Source organism: Otolemur garnettii, unplaced genomic scaffold (genome assembly GCF_000181295.1).
Source record: "Otolemur garnettii isolate 467f Iridium unplaced genomic scaffold, OtoGar3 scaffold00012, whole genome shotgun sequence".
Taxonomy (NCBI): Eukaryota; Metazoa; Chordata; class Mammalia; order Primates; family Galagidae; genus Otolemur; species Otolemur garnettii.
Window position 1 is genome coordinate 16,802,162 of NW_003852407.1, and position 23,928 is coordinate 16,826,089.

At 38.8% G+C, this 23,928-nt stretch overlaps 1 protein-coding gene across 2 annotated transcripts in view; it reads right to left on the bottom strand.

The window, feature by feature from the left end:
- Nucleotides 1-23,046: 23,046 nt before the first annotated feature.
- DTNA (dystrobrevin alpha) overlaps nucleotides 23,047-23,928 on the bottom strand; it is a 358,694-nt gene continuing 357,812 nt past the window's right edge. For both annotated transcript variants that reach the window (XM_023510207.1, XM_012802050.1), the window contains one exon: nucleotides 23,047-23,064. In XM_023510207.1, coding sequence (XP_023365975.1) covers nucleotides 23,047-23,064 — 18 coding nt within the window. The remainder of the gene's footprint in view (nucleotides 23,065-23,928) is intronic.

The window sequence follows — 23,928 nt, forward strand, 5'->3', positions numbered from 1 at the left end:
CTTTCTTTTTTTTTTCAGAAAATGCTGTGTGGGGAACAATGCATAGAGTACTTTTTAAAGGTACACAGAAGAATTTGGCTATTGATGAAACTTTTGGTCCATAGTTAATTGGGTTTACATAGAAACTCATCTTTGCTTTAATTCCACCAGATCCAGAGTTCAGTTTGGGTTTGCACATTATAAGTAGAGTCTATATAGGCAGAGAATACATATCCTTTAATAATATTACAACAAGCTCTATGAACAAATTTCAATAACCTCTATTTGTTCTTTTTATGATCCTCTCCCTTGACTAACTACTTGCCCTTTTGAGTTGTTACCTAGAAATGGGGGGTTTTCTGCAAGACAAAGAATTTAAGGTTCCCTAGGCAGACTTGATGCTGAGATTCACTTTCCCCATGACCTGACCCCAGTGGTTGTAAGCTTTTGCTAGTTACACCATGACCTGCCCCAAGGAACGTGGCTGCTCCTTTAAAAGCCCCATAGTCTCTTTTAGCCAGAGACATGGATTAGAGGCAGCTTCTCCCATTCTCCCAATAAGGCTTCTGTCATTTAAAAAAAGTCCTTTGTTCTTGGCAATCCTTACTGACCTAGTAAGTGGGTCTTTGTGCAATAAGCAACTGGACCTGTTACAGACTTACCAGGTTCATTGCTGCTGTTCAAGGGGAAGCAGATACACTGAGACAGCAGGGGTCACAGCAGAGAGAGAGTTTAGTATTGCAGGCTCCATACAAGGAGATGGGAGGGAATTCTCAAATCTGCCTCCCAGAGAATTTGGGAGAAAGGATTTTTAAAGATAGTTTGGCGGGCAGAGGGCAATTGGGTCTGCTAATTGGCTAGGTTCAGGGAAAAACCAAAGGGGTGTTGACATTGTCTTCTTTGCTGAGTCAGTTATTGAGCAGAGGGTCACAAGGCCATTTGAGCCAGTTCCTTAGTATGGGCCACTGGGTTTGGGTGGGTCAACTCTTCCGCTGCAATATGGGGGTTGGAAGACATCTCAAAAACTAGCCTCAGCATTCACAGGGTGGTGTTATCTATGGGAGCAATGAGGAAAGCTAAGAATCTTCATGACCATCAACGATACGACATGTAAGTAGTAAGCAAACATAGAAATGCAAGCTAGGGAACAATGGACGGTTTATTTTTGTCAAAAATTTGAAGGCTATAAAAACCTGGCAAATGGATGCCACGGTGTTTATATTTAAATCATGTCTCTTAATAACCCATTTAACTTATTATTAAATAATTAAACTTATTCTCAAATAACAATTAAATGTGTAATTATTAACTAATTAGAATAGAAAATTAGTTATGTCATATAAATAATTATAATTCAAATTTCTAGTGTATGATTTTCAGTTCTCCTCTTTGAGGTTAAAAATTGGCAGAGAAAAAGCATTGGTGAGATTATTAGGAAAGAGTACGAAAAAAAGCAATCTCACTCCGTGTTGAAGTGCTTCTACAATAGAACTTTGAAACCGTGATACAGACCTTCAGAAAGGCAGTGTCTGGGGACAGGATGATGTTCATGACCAGGCATCTTATTTGAGTGGCTCTTATGTCTGTACTGAGTTACATAAACAAGTGAATGCCCAAGGGAACCATTCAAGAGAATTTTGGATTTGTTTTAACTGCTAGACTAGAAGGAGAGTAAAAAGCCCACAAGTTCACCTAGTGAAGTCAATTATTGCTACTGCTAGTGTCAAAAAACTGAAATGAGAAACACTTATTTAGAAAAAATTGAAGTTACAGTGAATGAAGTGGATAAATCTGCAAATCTCTCCACATCAGTCCATTGAAGATCTCATGATTAAGCTACCGTTTCCCAACCAAATGAAAACCACTGAGCACACCCTTCATCAAACCACCCTAGGGCTTGGTCTGCAAATTCCCAGTTTCATATAGCACTGCTCTTTAGTTTCAATAAACAAATACTTCTACAGCAATGGCCAGGAGGGGAAAAATGGCTCGCTTTCAAACCTGAGGGGATGTTAGCTCTACTTGTGGAGTGAACTCCACTGGGGTGCGGCAAGGGAGGCTCTGCTCAGAGTCCCAGGGATCTGGCTTACAAACACTGAGACCATTGTCTTTAGAGGCAACAAAAGGGGTTGTTGAAAAACCAAGCTTTTATATAAAGCCAAAAATCTGTGCTTGTCATTTTGTGTTTATTTGGCATTCAAATATGGCAGTCATTCTCAGCTCTTGCTGCTGTTTATGTTTAAAGGAAGACCCACAGCCACAGAATGGGAGCCAGCTTTTAATATCTCACTGTTAAAAAAACCCCAAACCAAAAAAATCCCTGTATCATTTTTACTCGTGTGTCCTTTGGCTTCCCGTCTGAACTTGTGAGCCTGGGGAGCTGATGGCAGAGTGACAGAGCAGAAGGCTCCTTAACACCAGCGCCTGGAGCCCTCCTGCACAGTTATTTCATAGCCAGCTCCACGTTTGTATTTACTTGGAGGAGGGGGACAACATTCCTTTGCCATTGGGTCAGACAGTTTTGTGCTCTTATATATTTTCTTTTGTGGTTCTAGATGGGTAGTTTCTGTCAAATCACAGCGACATGGGCAGGGACGAGTGTGTAATTGTGGAGTTTATTTCAGCTTCTTGGTCGGCAGTTACATTGGCCTTTGGCTTATGGGAAACAAAACGTAAGTGGTCGAGGAACTGCAGCAATTATGTAACCTTTGCCCTCACTGGCTTGAGGAATGAGAACTGGCAGGCAGGGGAGGAGGATGAAGTGATGCTGGTAACCCAGAATGGGCAAAGGTCACTGCACTGTTAATTGGTGTCTGCAGTGCAGACCCATTTTTCTATGGTGATCAATTTAGGAACAATATCATTCACTGAAATGAATCAATGCCCTTGCCTTCTTAAAAGAGGTGAAGGGAATTGATCATAGCAAGTTCCTTGAACAATTAGTGAAGATAAGGATACAAACTGCTGGAACTGATGTGTGTGATAACAATACCTTATATTTGAATGGTGAATTATATTTCTTCACTTACATTATTATAAACTACTGAGTGATTATACTTATATTTCACTGCATTGCTTTTTTTGATTATCATAATAAATCTGTAAATAACTTAAAATAAACATCTGTGCTCTCCATGAGAAATTTGTTGGCAATAAGAAGTTAAGGCATTTGCCTAGGATCAAGTAAGCCAGACTTCAATGCAGATATCTTCATGCGAAGTGCTACCTTATTTTTCAATATATCATCTGACTTTTTGGAATGTTGTCACATGGCCACAAATTCAATAGTTGAAATACAATAAAATGATTATGCACCATCCAGTGAAAAGTCTCTGTGGCATATCCCTTTTTTTTAATGCATCCAGTTCTGACCTGAAAAAATAAACACTGGGGAAGAGTCATTACTGCTTCTAGTGGGTCCCAGCAATGGCAAGAGTGGGTTCCTTTTTATTTTTTTATTCCCTCGACCTATAAAACTGGTTTTTACTTGATTTCAGTGGTCTGTCATATAACTCTCTTTTGAATTTGCTCAGGGCAAAGTCTCTCTTGTTTATCAAACCTTAACTTTGAAGGAGTTTCACTTCATTAAACCACTATTTTGTAGATTACAACTAAATCTAAATGCCATCTCATTCCTTCCTTATTATAACAGTTCATAATACTGAGTCTTAGTCAAAAAAGGTTGTTGGAGTCCCTGAAAAACTAAGCCACTAAGAAAATTCTTTCTTGACCAAATTTCTGAACATCCAATGAAAGCCGATGAGCAGAAAGTAACTACAGGATCCTATGAAATCCCAACCTGCCAAGTAGATGCCTGAGGTATAACTTATACTACGAATCTGGTGGACTGCATTGGTCCATGAAGAACCTGGTGGCTCCTTACAACTCAACAGCATAATAGCTGAGCATCATGACTGAAAATGTTTCTCTTTGCAATTTTATTTCCCTAACTACCTTTACCAATGGACATTTTGTGGAATGTTGGATATAAATATTTAAAAGACTCAGTAAAACTCTAGCTATGAGCACTTCCTGCTTCCAACCTTTAGTTTGATTTCCAGGAAGAATATAGAGTCACCCATCTCAACTCTGGCTTTCATGCCTTTACTAGGCACTCAAGGCTCCCTGGGGGTAGGAATGCCAGGGCAGGATTTAGCCAGACTATAATCTTTGTCCTGCAGTCTGACATCACTTGTAAACTCTGCCAAAATTCCTTTGGAAACAGATGTTCCTAAAGAAGGAATGGTAATCATTTATCCCCTTATGTTTGTTTAGTACATGCTGATTCACAGAAAATACAAGGATTGAGGATATGATTAGGAACAATTCATTAGGGATATGTATTTTTTTTGAGAGAACAAATGTGATTATTCCAAAATATTTTTTCCTCCTACTCAGCTTTCCCATCTACTCATAATCAGGAAGGAATAGTCGCATACATGTATATGCCCTCCTACTGCCCAGCACAGTGGGTGGATCCTGTGTCAATCTGTGAAGGAGGAATTTACAGATCCTAGTGAGATTTTCTTTTCTTCTTTTCTCACTTTATTTTATTTCAAAATATCATGGGGGTACAAGTGGTTTTGGGTATATGGATTGCATTTTCAATGTTTGAGTTGGGCTGCAAGTGTACCCATCACCCAGATGGAGTTTATTGTGCCAGTTTCACCCATCTCCTCCTTTCCCTTCCCTCTGCTTATTTCCACTGAGTTTTACTTACCTCTGTGCACTTGTTCATCAGTTAGTTCCAATTTAAGAGTGAGTACATGTGGTGTTTGGTTTTCCATTCACTTAGGATATTAGTCTCCATTTCTGTCCAAATTGTAATAAAAGGCACAAATTCATCCTTTTTATGCCTAAGCAGTATTCCTTGGTATGCATATACTACATTTTGTTAATCCACTCATGATTTGGTGGGCACTTGGGTTAATTCCATATCTTTGCAATTTTGAATTGTGCTGCGATAAACATTTAAGTGCAGGTGTCTTTTCAATAAAATAACTTCCTTTCCTTGGGCTAGATATCTAATAGTGGAATTGCTGGATCAAATGATATGTCTACTTTCAGTTCTTTGAGGAATCTCCATACCATTTTCCATGGAGGTTGTACTGACTTGTAGTCCTACCAACAGTGTATAACTATTCCTTTTTTTCTGTATTCACATCAGAATCTATTGTTTTTGAATGCTCTAATAAAAGCCATTCTATCTAGGGTGAGTTGAGATCGCATTGTGGTTTTAATTTGCATTTTCCCGTTGATTAGTGATACTTAGCATTTTTTCATATGTTTATTGGTTATTTGTGTATCTTCTTTTGAAAAGCTTCAGTTAATGTCTTTGCCTATTTTTTAAATGAAGTTGTTTGTTCTTTTCTTGATTTGCTGGAGTGCTTTGTAGATTCTGGTTATTAGTTCTTTATCAGATGTATAACTTGCGAGTATTTTCTTTCATTCTGTAGGTTGTCTATTTGCTCTGTTGATTATTTCCTTAGCAATGCAGAAGCTTTCTAATTTAATCAAGTCTCATTTATTCATTCTTGCTATTGCTGTGATTGCCCTTGGGATCTTTTTCATAAATTCTTTGCCTAGACCAATACCTAGTAGAGTTTTTCCCCACATTTTCTTCTAGAATCTTTATGGTTTCATGCCTCACATTTAAGTGCTTTATCCATCTTGAATTAATTTTTGTGAGTCATGAGAGATATAGATCCTACTTCAATTTTCTGCATGTGCCTATCCAATTTTCCCAGCACCATTTATTTAATAGGACTTATTTTTCCAGTTTATGTTGTTGTTTGCTTTGTCGAAGATCAGTTGGCTCTATGTGGATGGTTTTATATCCAGGTTTTTTGTTCTGTACTGTTGGTCTATGCCTTTATTTTTATGTTAATTCCATGCTGTTTTGGTTATGAAAGACTTATAATATAGTTTCAAGTCTGGTAAGGTGATACCTTTAGTTTTCTTTTCTTTTTTCTTTCTTTTTTTTTTTTTTGCTTAATATTGCTTTGGCTCTTAAGGCTCTTTTCTGATTCCATATGAAATATAGAATTATTTTTTCTAGTTCTGTGATATGTGATGTTTGTCTATTGGTGGAGATTGCATTGAATCTACAAATCACTTTAGGTAGAATGAACATTTAACAATGTTAATTCTACAGATCCTAGTAATATTTTCTGATCATTGCTCTAACATCCCAATATAACCTTCAAGCCTTCTTCCTTGTGATTGGTAAATTATCTCTTTCACACAAAAAGTGGAATTATAACATAAAACTCCCAAAGTGGTAGTTTTATTGATATCTTACTTATAAACATGAAAACTTCTGAGTTTTGTATAATGGCTGTGACTACAATGGCTTTTGGCTACTATAATGAGTAAATATATATATAGATATACATATCAGAAAAATACTGCTTCTGATATAAAAATATCAAGGACATTAATTTTTTATGTTTGCGTTCAAGAAATACACTCTCTATAGAACATAAGCTGAGTAAAACCGATATGAAACTTATTTATGCTGATATAAATTTCCACCTAAAAATTCTTTATTGGCAGTTACCATTGAACTGAAAGCATTTTCAGTTGAATTTCCATCTGAATGAGTTATCAGCTACAGGGTAAGGCTGAAAGTTCATTCAAAGGTGAACTCTTTAGGTAACTGCTGAAGCAGCTTACCCAGGATGTTAAGGGGACTTTTTCTATAATTTGTGGTGTGCTCTATAGTTATTGTATTATTAGGATTTGCTTATTATAGATTTAAAATCTTGAATTATTAAAAAACCTAGAAAGAAATTATGTTAGAAGAAATTTCCTCCAGAAATTGCAGGATGGGAGCATTCTACAATGCAGTATATAAATCTCACTGTATGTTAGCAGGCACTTCCCCAGAAATATCAAGGTGATATTCTATTTTGCTTAATTGAGAATAGAAATAGTTACAACATTTGTTAGTCTTTGATTCAATAAACAAAAGAATCTCTAAGGGCCAGATTGTATGTTCCCTTCTTAGAGTCCAACTTCTTATATTTCTTTCCAGATTCTGTTTCAATGTCCCATTGAGATTACTACAGGTGACTATGGGCACAGAACAAAGCAATGCTTGGTAAAACACGACTGATTCTTAGCCCGGTTTGTCCAAACTCCTGCGTGAAGAATTTGATTCTGTTCCTAGATGAACTAAATGATGTCCTACTTTCAAAGAAAATGGGAGGGCAGGTTAATGACCTGTTCAAACTTTTTGAGACATCCTCAAGAACGTCTTAACAAAAAAAACTCAATAAAGTCAATATCAGTCATGTCAAAATTCAACTTGACTTTATAGGACTTTCTTTATCATCTAGATGTTTTAAAAGCTCTAACCCACAGGTTATTTCATTTTAGAAACCCCAGATTGAATGCTCAGGTGTTCTCATTTCAGATACCCTGAAGTAAATTCTGCAGGTAAAGTATTTTCACAGGATATCAGAATGAAGTACTCATAAAAATTAAGTTTTTGATTAAAGAAGATAGATTCATGGTAGAATAAACCTTTTCTGTTTTCAAAACATTCCATTCTTCATGATGCAGAATTCAACTGAGAATTGTCCTAGCTCTGCTGCCAGGTATTTTTGCAACCTAGAGATTAGAATATAATTCAATGTCTCTATTTCTCAGAACAAGCATCTCTTCTACCTACATTTAGAGCACATGGGTTTCCTCATCAACCTCCCACTTTGAGGGCTAACCAGAGTCTATTCCAAATAGACTTTCCTCTATTCCAAACCTTCCATGAAAAATCCTCTAACCACTGAAAATTTAAAAGAGTAGCCTGTGTCCTCCTAATTTTTTTTTTTTTAATTTCTTCCATAGTTTTTGCTCAATCACTTAGCACCAACCATTGGGTTAGGTCAGGGTTTTTCAACCCTTTTTTAATTCATGGTCCCCTTGAATCTATAGTTAAACTTCTGTGACTTGTTTATGTTGATCAAAAAATTATTATTATGTTGATCAAAAAAAGTGTACAAAGGAATGTACCTACTGTGCTTTGAACTTCTTTTGAAAATAAGTTAATTAATGATCTTAAATAATTTTGGGGGCACACCTAAGATCCTCTCATGGCATACTGTGCTTGATACCAATGTGCCATGGCAGACCAGTTAAAAATCATTGGATTGGGTGATGTTTCCAATAAGGACAGACCCTGCTATCCATGGGCTTGGGATCTGATAAGGCAAATAAATGAACAAAGCTTTTCTTCTTCATCAGGCCTGGCCAGGCTGGCCAATGCTATAGTCCTAGAAGAAATTCTGCTAGCTTTTCACAACTCACCTTCACAAACTTGCAATTTAGCATTATGCTAAATGGTCATGAAAAATGACTTTATGTTTTTTTAGAAAAAAAGTTGAAAACTGTTCCTGACACAGCTCAGTGTTTATTATATAAAGGAAGACCTGCATAATACAGTCCACCCTCCATAGTCACAGGTTCTGTACTCTTGGATTCGACCAACTGCTGATTGAAACTTTTGGGAAAAAAATAACAAAACCCCAATAGACACACAAATTTAAAAAATACAGCACAATTATTTATATTGTATTAGGTATAGTAAGTAATCTAGAAAGGACTTAAATTATATGGCAGACATGTATAGGTTATATGCAAATACTATGCTATTTTATATAAGAGACTTGAGCACATGTGGATTCTAGTCTCTGCAGGGGCTGAGGGAGAGCCCTGGAACCAATCCTTGGTGGACACTGAGAATGGACTATGTATGCCTTTAAAGAGTTCATGGCTGGAAAAACAGCAGTCTCTGCAGTTGAACCAGTATGCTTCCTTGTGGTGGACAGTGAGAGCCAGGAAGCCAAGAGAAGTGTGCAGTTTCAGTATCTTTCCTTAGCCTTGGTTTATTTTTTTTATAAAATAATACTTTCCTTTGTATCCTGTTAACACATTTTAATCTTTCTCCATCAAGGATTGTCTTTGCAATAGAGGGGAAATATTTCTCTTTTTTCATATATTAACTCCCCCATGCACAGCATTCTTTTTCTATTTAAGACTATAAAGGATTTTGTTTTTCAGAGGACCATTGTTCCCAAATTGGCTATGAACCAGAGAAAAGATTCTTTTTCTAAGCTCATCTCATGATCTACATCCATATCGGCCCTCTTGATCGTTACTTTTACCAATGAAGTCTTACCGGAGTTTTTAGGAGTGGTCAGTAGTAAGTGTACATCACAGCATTGTTGCAGAGCCTGCCATTTTTGTAAAAAGCTTGGTACTAAAAAAAACTCTTTGTACCTTTTCCTAGCCTCCTAGGTTCCCTTTACTAGTGCAAATAATGTTTAGAACAAAAATTCTCAAACTTAATTTGGGTTGCTAGGGAAACTACAAGACAGCAGCAGGAATTAAACCAAAGCCAAGAAACTGAGCATAGCTCCTTGGGTAAATCTAAATCTTGGTTGATACCATATCTAGTGGGGGCCTGCTAAAGTTTACTTAGCACATGTTGTAAACAACCATTGTGAAGAATAAGTGCATTTATTGAGCACCTAGTATTTTTCCTGGTATCTGAAATTTGGGAGGAAAGAATAAAAGAAAGAGAGAGGAAGAAGGGGAAGAGGAAGAGAAGAAAGGAGAGAGAGTATATAGATTTTTGACCTCAAGATGCTTATAAATTTATAGCAGAAAGGCAACAAATATATGAGCATTCCAGAGTTTATATACTTACTTGGCCCTGCTCAGTGGTCTAATTACCAAATGTTTGCCTCAAAATCACCCTTAAAATTTACAATATAGCTGAAGAGACATTTATTTTATTGTTATTATAGAATGAAAAAGCAAGACATTTAGGAAAGTGGGGGCAGTATTTAGCATGCTTTCCAGAAGGGATGAATATATGCAAATTCTTTCAAGTGGAAGAGTAATTAAACCTCATAAAAACTCATCTCCTATTTATTTAAGTCAAATAGCTCAAATTTACCAACCACTTTACAAATGTTCCATGTGTAATTCTTACAACTTTGAAGGCAGACACGTTACTTTTAAACTAAGGTGACCAGATTTTAACATTGGTAAAGTGGGGGGTGGGGGGCTGAGGGGGTGGGGGACGGGGCCTGACAACAATGCAAACTTTGATAAGCAGTTCTTGATAATCAGTTCTCAACAATTATTTGTTATTATTAAAATTTAACATTATAAAATTAATGAAAATAATATAAAACTCATATCCTGGCGAAATAGCCACATGGCAGCCGAAAACCATATATTCCCTTCTAGTTCTCCCGTGTTCCCTAGCTTGTTGTGCATTCTTTCCAAAAATTGGGGCTTTTTTAAAATGCTGCAGGGTGCAGGACAAATTGTTAAATATCGGACTGTCCCACCAAAAGCGGGACGTCTGGTTACCTTACTCTGGGAGGGGGGCCTACTTGTTTGTTCCAGACAGTTTGTCTCCTTTTGAGCTAATTGTCATTGCCTAGAAGCATGGGAGGGAGCCAGTCTCCTTCTGATACCTTGCCCAGGAGGGGAGTAGGGAGTTTATAGTAGCCTCTTCATTTCCAAATGAAGTTACATTAACCTCTTCATTCCCAAATGAAGTTACATTAACCTTTTCAGCAGCTGAAAACCATATATTCCCTTCCCATTCTCCCTCTGTTCCCTAGCTTGTCATGCATTCTTTCCAAAAATCAGGACTTTTTTAAAACACAGTGGGTCGCAGGACAAATTGTTAAAAATTGGGACTGTCCTGCCAAAAGTGGGACGTTTGGTCACCATATTTTAAACTCTAATACTTCAAAATGTACTTTTGTGTTTGTTTTGGAATATAAACAAAATATAGATGGATTAAAATAAAATTTTAAAAATATTTTAAAAATAGATTAAAATATTTTAAAAATATTTCAAAAGTTTTCACCTAATTGCTCTGAATACTTTAAAGTATTCCCCACTATCTTTTCCTTAAAAGAATTAAAATTACACTTATATAGTGTATAAAGTCTTCATTCTCCCCAAATTCCCTTTATCAGAAACAGCTAATTCTACCTCCTTTTTTTTTTTTTTTTTTTTTTTGCTTATTCTTTTGGTCTTTTGCTATGTGTGGTATCACTAAATAATGTCTTTATTTTTGTTTCATAAATATCGGGCATTGTCTATTGACTTCCCATTATGGAGGATGAGAAGCTAGCCCTCCCTTCCACCACATACACATAGCCCTATCATCCATCTTCTCAATGAAGTTATATGTGATTTTGGTCGGTTAACATCCTGTTTTTGCATTATTATTTCTTGTATGGCATTTAGAGCTGAGATTCAAAGCTGAGCTATGTGTTCTACCATGAAGTCTGACTATTAAGTTCAAGAACTCATCCTAGAAAAAGTGCTATATACCTCATTGCTGAATATCCCTATGATCACCTTCAAAGTACTTTCCTTGGGAAGCTATGTATCAATACCAGTGCCTAGTCCACCCTTCAAAGCAATTTTGGAACTTTTATTCTGGAATGGCCATCAGAGCTGTTGTCATATGGCATACAAAAATATGCAACAAACAATTATGAATGCCATTCAGCAAGACACTGCCATACATCAACACAAACACAGCTGTGAGACCCTGATATACCAAGGTTATGGAACCTTACTGAGTTGTTTGAACAGTGCTATCAATGTAAGTACACAGTGGCAAGTTTACGAACTAAATTGTCAGATTTCATAGGAGGACAGTGTAACTGTCCATGAAAGTGGTTCCATGGTGATATCTGAACCATGATGAGGGCCCAAACCAGAAAGTATAAAACAGGACCCCATACCATTGCCAGAGCCCTTTTGGCCCTGGCAAGAGTGCCCATTTGTTGTCTGTGGCAAATGTATCTTCCTCTATAATACTATTTCTTGCTCTTGCTCTATAAACCTTTCTCTTCTTCAATAAGCTTTCTCACTTATTTTCATTCAAGTGCTTTGGTTTGGTGCATCTGGCCATTCTTCAACTGAGAATGCAGACAATTGCTTGAACTCTGACACTTCTAGCCAATTATCTAGAATATATCTTTTAGAAGCATCATGCCAAGCCCTGCTTTTATAGCTGGTCAATCAGAACTGTGGGCAGCCACTGAGGCTTGTGACTGGCATCTGAGATAATGGCAGTTTTGCAGAGGACTTAGCTCTTCATCTATGGAGTCTGCTCTGGGTAGTTAGTGTCAGAATTAAATTGTGGTACACGCCCTCGGGTGGAAATGGGACATATTACATTTTGATTTGTGATATCACTGTTTATTGCCTACATAATTTAAAAGACACACATAAAATTAATTGTAAATCTGTGATATTTGTCACACAACATATAAAGATGAGGACAGGTGCACGTAAATGAACATTTGCCCCACTTCTCAAGTCAGTTACACTAGAGTGTATGGAAGAGCTCTTCTGCCTAGAGCAGGCACACCTGTGTGTATACCTTCTTCCTTATCCCTTGGTCTACCTCAGTGGTTCTCAACCTTTCTAATGCCATAATGTATTTCTGGTCTACCTGCTTAAGTCACTGATCATAAGGAAAGGTGTTTGCCAAGGAAAAGAATTCCAAGGAAAGCAAAAGTAAGCTTCTCTTTGAGGTCTAGAGCAGAGAACTGGTCTAATAAGCCCTATTCAGTATTCTCAGGGTGTAGCTATTTCCAAGTTCAAGCAGTTCAGCCATAAAATGGCCTCCAGAAAATAATGGCATGCTGGAGAGACCATTTGCCTAGGGCCATTTATGTTCCAACAAATGTTTTTGCCTAAGACTCATTCTTAGCAGTACTCCTTTGTGGGGTTGGGGGAGGGCACAGTCAGGGGACTGGAAAGTGAAGGAGCCAGCCTCGGGTGTTATTTAGCTTTGTTTAAACCCTGAGCCAGCAGAATCAGAGCTGGAGAAAGTACATGGCCTGCATTACCACTCTACATGCTCTGTTCTCTCTATTCTGGAACCGATGAGCATTTGAAAATGCAGAACAAAAAATTGTCATTATTTAACTTGACCCACAGGACCACAATATTTTTATTAAGTTCTTTTTAATATAAAGCAATCACACACATTTCAATGCCCTGTGGCTTAACAATGCTACTGAGAATTTCTATGGGCAAAGAGAGAATTCTTTGTTTACTGAAGGCAAAGAAAATTCTCATTGTCAAGGTGATGACTGTATAATATTAGTGAACTTAAAACCACTGAGCTGTACACTTACAAATTGCTAAGACAATAAATTTTGTTTTATGTGTATTTTACCACAATAAAGAAATTATGAGGAAAAAAATGAATTATATACTCATGCAAACATACACAAATATACATCTATCAAAAGTTACATTAAAATGCTAACAATTAGTTGTTGTCTCTGGGAGAGGGGATCATGGGTAATTTTTACTTTCATTTTAAACTTTTGTGCACGTCTCAAATTTTGTGCAATAAAATGAATTGAATTCAACATTAAAAAAAAAAAAAGAAAATTCTCATTGTTAGACAAGCCTCCAGAAGGGCTGCTGACTCAAGTATCCTTATTACCAAATCAAAGGGATGGTCACCTCCCAAATGCTCCTTATCTATTCTCCTATCTACTCTAAACAATTATTATAAGGCATTTGGAAAAAATACAATAACTTGGGGACAATAATAAAAATACCATCCATAATCCCACGATTTAGATTGCTAATCTTTTGGTGTGTATTTTTCTGGGTATTTTTTTTTTTTTATGCATTGTCACTCAAATATTTACAAAATTGTCATCATTCTAATTTTTTTGTAATCTGATTTTATTTGGGTTGATGTATGTAAATATGTTCCATCAATCTATGTATCTCAGTATCATGATTTTTATGGGTTCTTAATCTTGCATCCTACCATATCATGCTATAAATAGCTTAAATGCTCCCATAGGTAGTATAAATGCCCACTTCAGCTATTTCTATATATTTTTTATTATTATAGACAAGGCTACATGACCATCATTGTGTATGTATCTTTGAAGTTTTAAATGGGAAGTGGTCCTACCAGAAGGGCAGAATCCTTAGTGCCCATGGTGCCTAGAGAACCTCTTTCCAGGGCTCTTGGTCGGCAGCCTATGTGCTCTGCTGGCCTGGTGAATGTGAAACATTCCAGCTTCTCCTCAACCAACTTGGTCTTGTCCCAACTTGCAAATCTGCCCTTTTGGAGTCACTAGACTCATGGAGTCCTGTTTCTGCGTAATTCCTTGTACCATGGAGACTGGCCTCACCTATGGAAATGAAAGTGTCTTTGATAGAATCCTAAATCCAGTCCTCCTGGTAGAGGTTTAGCTGCTACAATGTTACCTGAGTGGCCCAGACCAAATGGGCTTCTATCATGTTCATGCCCTTAGACTTGGCTATATCTTTATTTGCTGTATAAAGGGATCCCAAAGGCCAGGGGTAGATTATTGTACCTGCTTTACCAGTAACAGGATCCTCCGAATTGTCTCATTTGAAAGAGCTCTGTAGCTTTACACATCAAAATATGGTCCTCAGACCAGTATCAGTGTCACCTAGGAACTTAGTTAAAATGTAGATCTCAGGCATCATCCTGGATATATTAAATCAAAATTTTATAATTCAAGAAGTACTGTTATCCTTGCTTCAAAAGCACCTCTGGCTTCTTGTTGCATGCCGTGAGGACCCACATGAATCTACTCCTAAAGAGCTAGGGGGAAAAATGGCCCTGGGCCAATGCTTCTTAAAATTTAATGTGCACAAAAAGCACCTAAGGATCTTGACAAAATACAGATTCTGATTCAGTAGGTCTAGGTTGAAGTTTAAAATTCTGAATTTGTAACTAGATCCAGGGTGATGCTAATTCTGCTGGTCCCCGGACCATATTTTGAGTAGCAAAGGAAGAGCCTTAAAATCGATCTGTGTATAAATATCACCCATAAAGATACTGTAAAGATTCCCTGACTCTACTCTAGACCTGCTAAATCAGAATTAATCAACTCTGCAGGTGACATTTATAATTTAATAGAATTGGGAAATATGGAGATAAGGAAATTGGAGCTAAATGTGGCCCTAAGAGATGAATGGAGGAGTCACTGAAATGCAGCTGAGAGCAACGTGGGCAGGAACCTCTGTACACATCCTGGCCTTTCACTTTCCACGGTCAGTGGAATGTGTGAGTTTCCTCTCGTGATTATCACAGGTCAGGATATGCCCTTGTAACTGATGGAGAGTTTCTTAATTTCTCTCTTTCTCTCACTTCTTCAGTGTTTACAGAAGGGTTTTTTAACCTTTTTTAAATTCCCTGGTGCATTTGAACCTATAGTTAAACTTCCACGGCACACTTAAATTATGTTCATCAAAAAACAAGAGGAAAACAAAATATTTACTGTGCCTTGCACTTCTTTTGAAAATAATTTTATCAGTGATCTTTAAAAATTTTTGCAGCATACCTCAGATGCTCTCACAGCACACCAGTGTGCCGTGGCACACCTGTGGAAAATCACTGGTTTACAGCGTTTTCATTGAGTTCCTATTAATCCCAGACTGTGAGCATAGACTTCTAGCTCCATTCCATAAAGTCTGACCATTCATGAAGTATACAACCAGACCTGCAAGTTCTGCTTCCTGTAAAGGAATCAGCTCCTTGAGGATGAAAGCAGCCAACCCCCATTGCATAGAAATCATAGAGGTTCTTAGAGGAGAAATGAGAATGGTAGGAATGATTATCACTATGAATTCATCATTTTTTCTCACCTGTGTGTGCAAGATTTAGGTATGTGTGCATGTATTTTAAACAGCTTTATTGAAGGATAATTGGAATATCATAAACTGAACATACTTTAATGTATATAATTTGATAAATTTGGACATATGCAAATACACTTGAAATCATCACCAGCTCCCATTAGGGAGCTGAAAATTCCTTCCTTCCTTCCCTCCCTCCCTCCCTCCTTTCTTTCTTTCTTCTTTTTTTCGACAGAGTCTCACTATGCCACCCTCAGTAGAGGGCCATAGTGTCACAGCTCAAAGCAACCTCAAACTTTTGGGCTTAAGCGATTCTCTTGCCTCAGACTCTGGAGCAGGTGGGACTACAGGTGCTCACCACAATGCCCGGCTATTTTTTGGCTGGAATTGTTCTTGTTTAGCAGGCCCGGGCCAGGCTCGAACCCACCACCCTCCATATATGTGGCTGGCACCGTACTCACTGAGCTACAGACGCCGAGGCATGAATCTTCATTTTCAGAAGGTTCTCTTGTATCATGGGAACATCAAAGTCAGTTACCCATAAAATAAACTTGTATAGTTTTAAAGCATTAAACATTAATAAACTTGTAAAGTTTTATAGCATTAAAATAAACTTGTATAGTTTTTCTCTTATTAATTTGCTTTATTGTGAGTTGATTTTCCAGGGAACCTTCCTAGGGCAAAGGGGAAGTTTTCTCTTAGTCCCAAGAACTCCATGTTGCTTTAGGAAAGATTCACTGAAACGAAGGAATAAAACATGCAAGGTGTAGTGTTTTTAAAAACATTTTTTAATGAAGAAATAATTCCATTCCAAAATATAGACACACAATTAAATAGTTTAATCACTTCAAAATATAACATGTCCCCAGGAGGTTCCAATGCGCGCGCACACACACACACACACACACAAAACAATACTTAACAGCAATACAAAAAAACCCATACAATAGTAGTTTTGTTACAATACCAATGAATATCGTGAGATTTTTAGTGTCTCTGGATTGGTTATTTCAAATGGTGTCAAATTGCAGTAGTCATAATTAAAAATGTCTTAAGTAGTTTCAAGATGTAACGCTTCTGACTTTTTGTTTCTCTCTTTTTGGTTCAAAAGTAAAAATGCCCTTTCTTCTGAGGACACTGGAGTTCTTTTACGTGGCTCCTTGTGTGGAATCGAACCAAGGTCACTACTGCAACCAAAGGTTGCCGAATTTACAAGATCTATCTATAGTTAACAGCCAAGAACTAAGAAGGGTGGACAAAGATGATCAAAATAAAAGCAGACATCAGTGCTCAATTTTGATGGATGCAACAATTCGGCTCATGCATATAAGAAAATACATAGTATATCACAACAAAGGCCACATACTCTTAATGCATCAGTTCACATTACTACTTACAAATGAACCTTCCCTGCCTTATAGGAGATCATTCAAGAATCCATTTTTCACAATCTCCAGCACCTCTCCCTCTGACCAACCAAACTTACCCCGACTTCCGTCCTGACCAACCACAACTGATTCTTGAACCCCATGCAGTAGATTTGACTTTCTTCCCTTTCTCCATTAACACAGTGCTGTGGGGGAGGGTTGGCTGTGTTAGACCAGTGCTCATTAAGAAGCCATCAGCTCCAAAGGAGATGGACGTGCAATTCATTGTGGAACAAGAAAGAAACAACCCCCATAAGATATAGTTGTATCTAATGGACGGGACAGGTGACACCTGCTGGGTTTTCCCTTAGAACGGGCCCCAAAAGTAAATTTGGAGAGCCAAGGAAAGAAATCCACCAAGAACCACAAAGCCCCAAAACAACACACGCCATTTTGTCTCGGATACAGGACAGGGGTGCTTGAGTCTGGTCTCAGTACGGACGTGGAGCTAAGAGAAAGAAAAGGTGGCTGGTTAGTCAGAAATTGGTCATGGGCGGCAGTTTCCAGAGTCCTTGCAATGGCTTTGTATGATGGCATCGACAACCAGGTGACGGCCTTGGTTGGCAATGAAGCTATGACAAGGGGGAAGGTTATCAGCAGAGCAGGTCAAACCTTACACAAATGTTTTGATGTAGACACAGAAAGAGACAACACCTGTCAGCTCAGTCCAGTCAGTGGCTGAGAGCCACATGCAGGGTCTGAGTTCAAGAACCACCTGGCTATGATTTCGAGCTGACAGCAATGCAGGGAACTGGATGTAGTGGTTTTCAGTACTGAGTATGAGGCACCAGTGGCCACCTGCTCCATCTAGAGAGGTATGGCTTCACAGAGGATGGGCAGTGGAAAGAGATGAACATTAAGACACACCAACAAAACCCGCAATAAAATCCATCTGTGCAAAGATATCCGAGAACTGTGCAGTTGCGCCACTTTGGTGTCAGCCTGTGCTCAGGGACATTGGTCAGGCGGGTTCTCTGGAGGGAAGTATGATTGAGTACATCAAGGGATAGGATGGGCTCCTTACTTGTGCCAATCAAGTATTTTACTATCTCAAGGCAAGCAACTTTGTTCCAAAGGGCATCTAAAGAGATGGGTTCTGACCAAATGCGGACATACAAACATCTTACAGCCCTCCTCAAAGGGAGCTCGATGACGTTTGCACTCAGCTGGGCACCCACCAACTACAGACTAGCCATGAGGATGGGAAAAGGTTTTCGCCAGCTTTGGAAGCAAAATTAAATTGCTGAAGCTTTGGGGTTGACGCAGAACCTTTTTTCCTCATTCTGAATAAGGCCTTTACAGAGACTTCATTATACAACTTTATTCTAAAGTAATGGTTAATCTTTAGCATGCATCAGAACGCCGATTCAAACATAGATTACTGAGTCCAACCCCCAGAGCTTCAGATTCAGTAGATCTGGGTGGGGGCCTGAGAATTCTCAGCTCTAAGACCTTCACAGGTGATGCTGATGCTGCTAGTCCAGGGAACACGCTTTGAGAACCACTGTTCTCAAATGACGTTCTCTTCTATCTTTTAAAGGAGAAAAAGAGGAATTCCATAGACATTGCTAATTTCAGTGTGTCTAACGTATCCAATATGTTGCAAGCTTTTTATTTTCATTCAATTATTAAACAAGTAGAAGATGACATTTTTCATTTCTCCCAGGGTCCCTAAGGGAAGTCTTTCCCTGTCCCTGAAGAGGGCTGTCATAAAGGACCACCACAGAGTCTTTTATGCTCTTGTCTTTGACAGTTCTTTTGCACTTCAGCTTTTCACCGAGTGCAAAATCCCAACTCAGCTTAGAAGAGCCTATCTCCTTTCACGTGACCGCAGAAGGCTGCATGCAGAATGCCAGGTGGCCGGCTAAGGCAATACACATTCAGAAATAAAAGGAGAGCAGACATTTGAAAGCGCACTTGAAGCCTGTACATTTAAAGCTGAAGGCCTCCAAACCACCTGATGGGGGAACGTGGGAATGAGCAGTGCTGTGAGAGACGTGCTTCCTAAAGCCACAGCGAGACAAACAAGACCAAGAAAGAGCAGAGATAACTTCAGTCCATTGGGGGATCGTATGGCACCTGTGGTTTATAAACAGCTTTAGTAACAAGTATTTCAAAACATAGTTCACAGTTTTTAAGAAGATCTGTGCTGATTTTAAAAACTAGAGTCTATATAATTTGAATGTTGTCTTTTTTGAATATGATATCTACTTGGAAAAAATATTTACACTAAATTATATGGCTGATTTATTAGAGTCTCTTGAAAGAAAACAACCCCAAGTGGAAAAGAAGCCCCAAGGAATGGATTATTCCTGGTGCGTTTGGTCCAAGTCACTGCTCATAGAGACTTGGACGCGACCGCTGACTGTGCAGGTCGAGGGCCCTTGTTGACTTCTGGGCTCTGAGTTTTGTGCACTCAGGAACCAAATCCTTGGGAGTCTGTGAATCACTTCAAGTGGTTGTTTTTTTTCCAATTGCCGTGGAACAAAAAATGTACAGTGTATAATAAACTGTTTTGCTAAAATTTCAAAGAATCCAGAAATCAAAGTTCTAGCTACAAACAGCATTAATATTGTCATTGTAAACTGAACAGAGTCGATACCGTGTGCAAAGGGTTTAAAATGCTTGTTAATAATACTGCCATCGTGTGTAACAGCAGCACAGGGTTCCAGCCTGTTTGTTTTTTTCTTTCTAACCAGGGATGAGTCATGTTACAGAAGATGTAGCTGATAAGTTAGCTTTGAACAGAAGTCTTTTTTTTTTCTTTTCTTTCTCAAAACACACACCTACAAACTACATATCTTAGAACAGAAAATTAGCTGCACTATAGTCATCAGAACACATCTTTAGGGGTAGGGGTCTGTCAGGAGCTGCTGCGTGGGGTGGTTCCTCTCTCCGGTGACACTGCTGCCAGGTGGCTGTCTTCCTCCTCTGTGTGGGCACAAGGCTCTCCATCATCACCAGCTTTCATGTTATTGTCATCATCTGTCTGACTATAGCTTGCCTGGGAATAAGGAATGTGTAATTTTTTTTAAAGAGGAAAGTTGTTTCTAAATTAGGGTTATGAAGCTTAGGGTCCCCCCATTTCCCCAACACACACAGTGCACACTCACACTCACTCCACTCCCTTCCTGGGACAATCAGCAATGAATGTCCTAGGACACTGTTTGCTATTACACCTGTGAAGGAGAGGACAAGGAGTCCTCCTCCTTGAGTCTCTTTCTTAATGGAGGGTTAAAGCAACACAAATAGGAGTATGTGTGCTGTCTTTTGGACAAGGAGACAAAATCACTATCAGAATGTCTTGTTGATTTAAAAAAAAAAAATCCATCCACTTTTTTTTGAGAATCCAGTCCTCCAATGTGTGAAGTTAGGCTACGACTGGCCAAGGAGAGTGGTGTGCTATGTGGCTCAAGAATGGGAAAGGGCCAAATTCAAGATGTGAGTTGTGCCAAAACGGAGTCTTGGAGGGCCCCAGGGTGAGTATCATTGTATATACTGCTTCTGCGAAACTGGCTAGTTGAAAAGAAATAAACTAGGCTTTACTCTATCACTCTTTTTGAGTACTTTATTGATATGTGTGTATTTACTTTGATAAATATGTATTTCTTTTCAAAGAGGCCTCAAGCTCCCTTGGAGCAGAGGATGCGTCTTCTATTGTCTCTGTCACCCACCTTCTGCCTCTTACCCAGGTAGGACTCTGCCTTGGTGGACGGCTAACTCAGGTGAAGCTGATGAATTTGGTCTCAGGACCCTTGGATACTTTGGGACAATTCTGATCTTGCAGCACAGTCAGAAAGTCCAAACAAAATAAAACCACTTTTAAAATGTAAAATTTCAACTGTATGTCTTGTCTACATGAAGAAAAATTAAGGAAGGACAGAATTAGCTGCAAAGATGAAAAGGCACTAGCTTTTGCAGGGTTCCATCCAGTTTAAAATAAATTTTGACTAATTGGTTTGTTGACAGTCAGGTTCACATTCAGGGTCTTGTGGAACTTGAGCTAGGTAGGGTGCAGGATGCAGTAACAGCGGAGAGCAAAACTGTTAAATTTTTCATTGTCAAATTTGCAATAAAAGCTTTAAAAAATGGCCTAAGAACTTTCAGATTACTGAAATTTTTGGCTTTTAGACCTAAGAATCAATTGCCCCTTTTTTAATCTGGGTTCATGTCAAGGCCATTTTATTAGGATTTTTCAAAAAATATTTTTCCATGAAACTAGCTACTGATGTTTAAATAGTGTGTAACGCAAAAATAATCAAATTGCTGGAGAGAAAAAGAAAACGAAGGCTACTGAAGGAAGAGGGCTAGTCCTTTGGGGCTAGGTTTGTTTTAATTAGAGTGAACATTTTCAGAAATAGCTCATGGGAATTTTTTCACTCTGCTCATAATGAATCAGGAGAGCATGTGGTGTCGTATTCTCAAATCCGAGGGAGGTGGTGGGTAAGACCCTCACAGCTCATGAGGGATCTATCATCATAGCAATTATGGCATGATTTTTACTTGCTTCATTTTAACCTCAGGACTGAGACAAGATGTCAGTAGTGTTTGAACTGCCGTATATTCTGTACTAATTGATATGTCATGTAAGAGCTATCTATCTCTTTCTCGAATCAGCAACAGAGTGGATAGAGTACTGTCACTGCCCTATAGATGTACATAGGCTACCACGGCTGGGAGACTGTGTAGCCGATGTGGATGAGAGTCTTTGGGTGATACAGCCAGAATCCTGGGAGAGGCGTATTAGCTTTGAACTACAAGGAGGGACATCTAAATGTTCATAACTGGAGCTGGAGACAACAGTTAGATGTCTGGGACAGGGACGCCCAAAGTATCAAATCATTGCATACAGCTGAGTCTTAGCCTTATTTATACAGGAGAGAGAACAAGTCATTCCCAGTCCCGGTAGTTCCTATGCACTTAAGTAAACACTACCGCAGCTGCCAGGGACTGAACGGTTGTAAAGCATAAGCATGGGCCAGGCATCTGTGTGTATGTTCTTAATAATTGATGGCATGTCTGCCCCTACGCCAGCCCTTTCAAAGCTATATCCCTGCGAGCACAACTCTTTAATGAGGCAAGTGTTATTCTATATGGCGTGCAGAGGAAGCTGAGGCTAATACAGGTTTAATACTTGGCTTGAAATTACCTTGCTCGGATTTGTTGAAACCTGTATTTGAAATCAGGTTAATTATAGTCTGCAGCTTAAGCTTCAGACCACTGCTCTCAAATGACCCTGCCAGTCAAGTTCTATTCTCTTTCCATTAAGAAATTACTGAGGATTTCCCACATATTTTGGTGGATCCTTGGAGTGGGATCACATGTCATGTAAATGGTATTTTAAATTAATTTATATCCTGCTAAATTTTGCAATGGATTTCAATCAGCTATTTCAAAAATAGAAGTCTCCCAATTTTTTCCTCTGTTTGGGTTCTCTTGAATGACACACAATTTCGCTTTGACGTGTGAAGGTATGCACATTTGATCTTTTGCACCCCAAGGAGATCATGACTAAAAAGCTGGCTCGTGGCTAGAGGTGCTGAGCAAGCTTGGACTTTTCCTTCTCTGGGAGGAGAGAGGCTGAAACTCTGACACTGTTACGGGTTGGTGATATGGCTGTATGAGCTTCACAGCCACCCAGTTTTCTAGGTCTCTCTGCTGTTACAGAAGTTTCTGTGCCAATTTTCCTAATGAAGAGAATAAAAAGTCAATTCCCAAGGATGTCTGGCAAATCTCTGCTGAATTATAATGAAACACTCCACAGACTGAGATGATTCTTTGATATCAGCAAGGGAAGGAGGATCTTTCATCACACAGACGGAGACGACTAAGAGGAAGTGATTGTGAATCGAGGTTACAAGTTACCAGAATTCAGTGAACAGTGTCCATTTTCCTCCTAAAGAAGAGGGTACTTACTTGAGAGGAGAGTGATAAAAGGATATTGCATTCAACCTTGCAAGCTGACCTGTGGGTGACAAAGGACACAAACAAGAAAAGTGACATGTAAAGTCTGTGATGCTGTCAAGCTGGTGTATTATTTGCCTGGAAGCCATGCACAGAGACAGAGTGTTCAGTGAATGAAAGAAGCGTTCCGATCCATCCACCAGCCAAGGGCTCACAGAGCACTCAAGGGCAATCACGTCAACGTTCTCCAGGGCCCGTGTCTTGAGAGGGGACTCACAGACCCTTCTCTGCTCTTTCCCTTGAAGTCACAGAGCACGGAAAAGAAAGGAGAGAGAGAAGGAGCTAAAGGACTTTGAGTTTTATCAGAAATGGCAAAAACTCCAATCGGATCTTAAGTCATAGAACTTCCCTTCATTTTACTCATGTAAGGTTGAATGACTAATTCATTAAAACAAACAAAAATCTAATGTTTTATACAGAAAGGTGAAAGACTACCTCCCTTAACAAAATAAAAATAAGAAGAACCTCTGGAATTTTTGCTACCGAAATCCAGAAACTGATGTGAGCTCGAAAACAGGTATCTCCCATAGCATGAGCCCCAGAACACTGAATATCTAGCCACACCCCCCACCCCTCTATGCAGGAGAACCAAAGGGGACCTGTAGGACGTAATCCCTTGGAGTTCCCCAAAATGTCCTGGCAGCTTTGTTTTCTCCTGCAAATGAGCTGCAGACAGCCCAGGGAAGGAGCATTCTCCTTGGGCTTGCAATCAGGTGACTTTGTTTCTGTAGCATAGTGAATGGATCTCCAGGTATGATCCCCTCTGTCCTCCCCCCCACCTTTGTTAAGACTAGACCAATATTTTTAGTCACTTTTGAAAATATGGTCATTAAGCTGAAAAGGCTAATGGAATATTCCAAGGGGC